Source organism: Leptonychotes weddellii, chromosome 8 (genome assembly GCF_054177405.1).
Source record: "Leptonychotes weddellii isolate Sample4059 chromosome 8, ASM5417740v2, whole genome shotgun sequence".
NCBI lineage: Eukaryota > Metazoa > Chordata > Mammalia > Carnivora > Phocidae > Leptonychotes > Leptonychotes weddellii.
Window position 1 is genome coordinate 26,005,775 of NC_138376.1, and position 6,000 is coordinate 26,011,774.

The 6,000-nt window shown below is 52.5% G+C and overlaps 1 protein-coding gene across 3 annotated transcripts in view; it reads left to right on the forward strand.

Annotated features, from left to right (window-relative positions):
- The window catches only part of PPARD (peroxisome proliferator activated receptor delta), an 80,248-nt gene that overhangs the window by 65,687 nt on the left and 8,561 nt on the right, over window positions 1-6,000 (forward strand). For all 3 annotated transcript variants that reach the window (XM_081828081.1, XM_081828080.1, XM_081828082.1), the window contains one exon: window positions 143-373. In XM_081828081.1, coding sequence (XP_081684207.1) covers window positions 244-373 — 130 coding nt within the window. In that variant the 5' untranslated portion in view covers window positions 143-243. The remainder of the gene's footprint in view (window positions 1-142; window positions 374-6,000) is intronic.

The window sequence follows — 6,000 nt, forward strand, 5'->3', positions numbered from 1 at the left end:
GCACTACAGGGAGGAGGCGTGCCTGTCGTGAAGGAGCCGGAGCAGGGGAGACCCCTCCCTGCTGTCCCCCCCCCGCCCGGTGGTAGCCCTCTCACATGCCCTTCTCACACCCTCTCATCCTCTCCCTGTCTCCTTGGCCCAGGCTGATGGCAGCTGCCCTGTAGAGGTCCGTCTGCGTTCAGACCCAGATGATGCCAGAGCTATGACCGGGCCTGCAGGCGTGGCGCCGAGGGGAAATCAGCCATGGAGCAGCCACCGGGGGAAGCCCCTGAGGTCCGGGAAGAGGAGGAGAAAAAGGAAGTGGCAGAGGCAGAAGGAGCCCCAGAACTCAATGGAGGACCAGAGCGCTCACTTCCTTCCAGCAGCTATACAGGTGAGGAGGGGGTGGCAGGGGACACAGGGCAGAGGATGCCGAGTGGGCTGAGCAGGAACTGTGCCCTCTGCAGACAGCATCATGGGGCACAGAGGGGCAGAGCCAGACAGCCGGGGTTCACACCCCTGTTCTGTTGCCCTTCAGCTGCAGGACCTCGGGCCAGTTGCACTTCTTCTTTCTGTGAAAACCACGGGGCCTGTAGGGGATGTGGACAGGGGCTTTTGTGAGAATTAAATGAGTTCGCATTTGTAATGCGTGTGGTCATCCGCTTGGTTCCCACTGCTGCTGCCCAAGGGATCCCGAGCCAATCTGCATTAACAGCACGCTGGAAAGATCAGCTGTACCTGCGGCTGTAATGATCAGTCACGACAGCTGCAGTGACCTGCTGCTGACACTCATCATTGAGCGGCCCCGTAATTAGGCATAAATGCTAAGCGGCTAGTCTGAATGACTATAATTAAGGTTACTTTTGTGCAGCCAGCCAGTTTTTAGCTGCTCTTATCTCACTTGTCGGTTCCCCTTTTGTTTATCCATTGCTAGCAGCAGTGTACACATTCATCTCTGGGACCCTGTGTTATTCTCGCCCCATCTTCTTCATCATCATCATGCTATGTCCACCTTCAGGGGCACCCAGAATCCACTCCTTGGCCCCTGGTTTTCCCTGCTGCTGATGCTGCCCCTTCCCTGTCCCTGGCCCCTTCTCCCCCACCGCTTCTCGCCTTCTCCCTCCACCTAAGTGCCAGCACATTCAGCTGAGTTTTGCTCCCTTACCCTCAGAGGGAACTCAGGGTCACGAGAGGATGCGCTTCCAGCAAGGGACATCCTGATCTCACTGAAGGAGATCCCGGCCATGGGTGGTGATTGAGGGCAGAGGAGTAGGCCCACCCCACAGGATGGTCTCTGGAGCCCTGTGTCAGAGTTAAGGTAGGGCAGGGCTGCTGAGGAGAGCAGGTTCCTGCCTGGCCTATAGTTAAAGAAGGCCCAAATCCTGGAGCCACACTACTTTGAACCTGCAGAACAAGTTTCTGGATTCTGCAGAGCTTCTTCCTCTTCAGGGCACGTGGCGGGTAGGGTAAGGGAAGGGCCATTATCCCATCCCTCTGATCCCACCCACATACCCAGGAATGACCAAAGTGGGCTTGGTGTGATTTCAAGCCTCAAGAAAAAGTATCTCCCAACCCCTGGTTGGGAGTTGGCTGGTGACTGGAATGAGTTTAGAGACCAGCCTTTCTCAGAAGAGGAATGGCTAACCAGAGTTTCCTACACACCCTTGTGGGGACCGTATCCCCACATGATACTCCTGTTCACGTGCAGACCAGAGCACAGGGCCTGGGTGTACAGGCAGGGCGAGGTGGACGTGGGGATGGCATCTCGGGGAGCTTTATCAGTGGGATTTAGGGCACACAGGGAGACGTCTGGGAAAAATTTGCCCAACCACCCTTGCAGTGCATGTGTGATGTGATTTTTAATGGATTGCATTTACCAATACAACAATAGAGTGGAGGTAGAAAGACTTCCCTGTTCAATAATTGAAACAGGAGGAGGTTTTTTAATATAATCATTATGTGTTAAAGCCATTGTATAGAAAAAGTTCCTGCAAATTCTATAAGACAAACAACAGAAAAATAGAAACAGGCAGTTCATGGTTGGACAAATACAAATGGCCGGAAAACAAAATGTTTTTCAGTCTACTCACCAATCAAAGAAGACATCTTCAAAATGAGATGTCATTTAGCCTGTCAGATTAAGGGCCCTCCAGCCACCAAGGGTGGAAGGGCAGCTTGGCTATGCAGGAGAACTGCATAGCCTTTCATTCTTTCATTCCTTTGACCCTGCAGTTCCCCTCCTAGGAATGTATCCCATGTAAATACTCGCTCAGAGTGCACAGAGATTTCCACACTTACTTACTGCAGCACTGCTCAGAGAAGCAAAAAATTGGCAGGCGCCCATCTGTGGGGAATTGGTTATGTAAACTGTGGTAGAGCCACACTGTGGAATGCTGTGTAGCCATTAACAAGGATAGGGTGGGTCTGAATCTACTGACGGGAAAAAGAGCTCCTGCCAAATGGGGGATCCCACTGCTTAAAAATCTTTAAGTATCATGGAAGGCACTAGAAGAGTGTACACGCAAAGGACTGTGCCATTAACTCAGGGGAGTAGGATCATGGCGGAGAGGATGCATCATACGGTGGTGCACACCATTACGTATTATTCTCAAGTCTACACTACTCTCACCATTTAAGAAGCAAACGCATGGCTTTTCTTTAAAAAGGTAAAGCAGTTTTGTTTCCCAAAAAAGGCCAGCAGGTGAGGGGCCCTGGAGACAGAGCTTCGTCCTGTGCTGGGAATCACACAGACCAGGGCAGGAATCTCAAGTCGGTGACTGTCAGCTGTGGCTTTTGCTGGTGCCTTCACTTCTCCATTCTCAGGCTCTGCCTTTAAAGTCTGCCCACCTCAAGGGCTGGCCGGGTAAGGTTCTCTACCCTGCCCCATGAGTCTGTGACTTTGGCCTCGAGTCCCCTCAGGAATTCAGGAGGATGGGACACAGCCTCGAGCCTTGAAACAGCAAGAAGATCCCTAGTTTGCTTCCCTTCTGACCCCTCAGAGGTTCTGCATCTCTATCCCGAGCTCAACACCTGACAAAGAGGCAGGCAAGACAGATCTCCCCATTAGCACTCAGCAGTAAGGAAACTCACACGCCCAGGGTCCCCGAGCTGGGTAGGGGTGGGGGCAGCTGTCCCCTCCTACTTCAGTGATGGGCATCACATCCACACCCTAGGAAGAGGTCAGGGGTCTTAGTGCGGGCTGGGGCTGAGGAAGATCAAGTGTCCTTCCTCCTGGCCTTGGCACCTCCTCTCTCCGCAAGCACTCAGTGGGTGTCCAGGCAGGGGCTGGCCTTTCAGTTGAGGACAAGGCTGCACGCCAGCCCTGAGAAGCCCACTGTGCAGGTGAACAGGACGACAGAAGTAAGGAGGCTGCTTAGTAACCCAGCTCCAGAGTCCCACAGAATTGGCCCTGACTTCAGAAGCTATTTGCCTGTGGGACTCTGCCAGCAAAGTAAATAGTGTTGACCCCTCCTGGCCACTCTCACAGCTATGACAACAGCGTACCTCCAGCAGTAGAGACTAGATATGCAAGAGAACTCTCATCCATACGTAAATGATGTGAGTAAGGTCAATAGTGTCTATTTGCTGAACTTGTAATCCAAGATGGTGCAACTGATAGTTCACTGCCTGGGTGTTGGGGTTAGTGTTTACCCTGAACCTAAACATTTGAATAATGGCATGGTGTCATCCTCAGCAGTGACATGTCTGATCGGTTATCATGATCATGAATTATTGATTAGTACTAATGAATAGTAAGAGCTCAGCCCCGGGGGTTAGGTGGTTCTAGGTTATAATTCTTAACTCTGTTACTGTATTAGTCAGGGTTCTCTAGAGAAACCGAATCCATAGGATGTGTGCATACATAGAGTGTGTGTGTGCGCGCGTGCGTGCGCACAGGTAAGGAATTGGCTCACACAACTGTGAGGGCTAGCCAGTTGAATTCTGCAGGACAGGCTAGCAGACCGGAGACCCAGGGTACTTGATGCTGTATCTTAAGTTTGAAGGCGGTCCAGAGACAGAATTCCTTCTTCCTTAGGGAGGCCTCGGTCTTTTTCCAGAAGGCCTTCAACTGATTGGCTGAGGCCTGCTCACATTATGGAGAGCAATGATTTCAATGTTAATCCCATCTAAAAAATATCTTCACAGCAACATCTATACTGGTGTTTGACCAAAAACTGGTCACCATGAGTACCATGGCCTGGCCAAGGTGACACATAAAATTAATGATCTGGTTAATGCCACTGTCAGCATGTTACTTAACCTCACCTATAAAAGGGTCAGAAGACCTGTTTGAAGGGTTATTTTAAGGTTCCCATGGGATTAATGGTACAAAGGGTCCAGCAGAGCGCCTGGTACACGGGAGGCGTGCACAAAAAAGAGATTATTAGTATCGACATGCACTCTTCACAGGGAAGTCAGGTTTAGGTTCAAGGCCCAGTCCCACCAGGTATTAGACAGGTGACCTTGAGCAGGTCCCTTAACCTCACCAAGTTTCAGTTTCCTCAACTTTAAATGGTGTCTGTTACTATCTTCCAAGGTGATATTGAATGATACTAACAAGCTTTTGGGGGGTGGGCAATAAATAGCTGGTTCTTTCCCCCTCCCTTCCTGGGGTAGAAGGAGAGGTGGGCCTTCATGAGATGCTTGGGGGGTCAGACAGGGTGTGTCTGGAGTGGAAGTTCAGAGGCAGGGCAGAGCCCGGATGATGGCCATTGGGTGAGCAAGTATATTTCCTGAGAGCTCAGGAGGAGCCAGGGGAGGACGATGCTGGGCTGGCTGGGGAGAGCCGCTGTGCAGGCAGACGGCCCTCAGACTGGCGTGGCCCATGTCCCCACCCAGCATACCTGAGGGGCAGGGACTCCTGGTAAGGGGGACAGCCTCTCAGAACCCCAGTCTCCCACCGGGAGGTCATGGGCAAGGCAGTGGGACCTTCAGAACCTGGTCCCTAGAATGGGGAGCATTCTGCCATCATTACTTTTGGGTAAAATTCAAAGATAAAACCCTAAGCCAGGTGATCAGCCAGGAAGAAACAGAACCTTTATCTTTAGGAAACCCACTCCCAGGGCACGTGGGTGGCTCAGTCAGTTAAGCATCTGCCTTCGGCTCAGCTCATGATGCCAGGGTCCTGGGATCGAGTCCCGTGTCAGGCTCCCTGCTCAGTGGGAAGCCTGCTTCTCCTCCTGCCTCTGCTGCACATGTGCTCTCTCTCTCTCTGTCAAATAGGTGAAATCTTAAAAAAAAATTTTTTTAAAGGAAAGCAAACCCACTCCCAAGCCCCCACCACTTCAGTATCCCCACTGCACATGCACTCTGGCACAAAACCTACCCCTGGAGGATGCATACACTTCTGCCCATCCTAGCTCCTCATCTCCCCTGCCTCTCTCCGCCTGGCAGTTATTTTTGTTCTTTTATTCCAGACGGGCAGGGGGTGCCCTTGTTCCACTAGCCAGCCACCACCAAGCGTTGCCAACTGCTTTCAGGTTCTGCAGCCTGTGTCTGCTCACGACCCGGGGGCGGGACAGCCATGGCCCAGCGCCCTGATAGTGCCCTGGGCCTGTTTCTCCACAGTCTCGTTTGCAGCACTAACCTCTGAGACACTCGCCCGGGGTGTCTCCTCAGGATCCGGAGCTCAGGCTGCCTCAGGGGCTGGTGGGGCCGGAGCATTTTGGCTTCTCCCAGGGTTCCCAGTGGTCCTAATGCTCCTGAGCCACGGGCCAGTGGCAGGCCAGGGGAAGTGAAAGGAGGCTTGGTCTGGTCCTGGGGGCTCTCCGGGCCTCAATAAGCAGAGACACCCCCACCTTGGATTTCCGTGAAGCTGCGGGGGAAGAGGTACAGCCAGCCAGAAGGAGGACAGGTCACGGTCCCTGCCTGTGTAGGGTACAGAGCTTGGGGAGTGCAGAATTGCAGCTTTCTGATAAGCACCATCCTAACTCACACTGATGTTGATGTGAACTTCCAGGTCCGAGGGCTCTTCTCTGTAGTAACTCTTACTTTTCACCATGACTCAGATAGATACTCCTG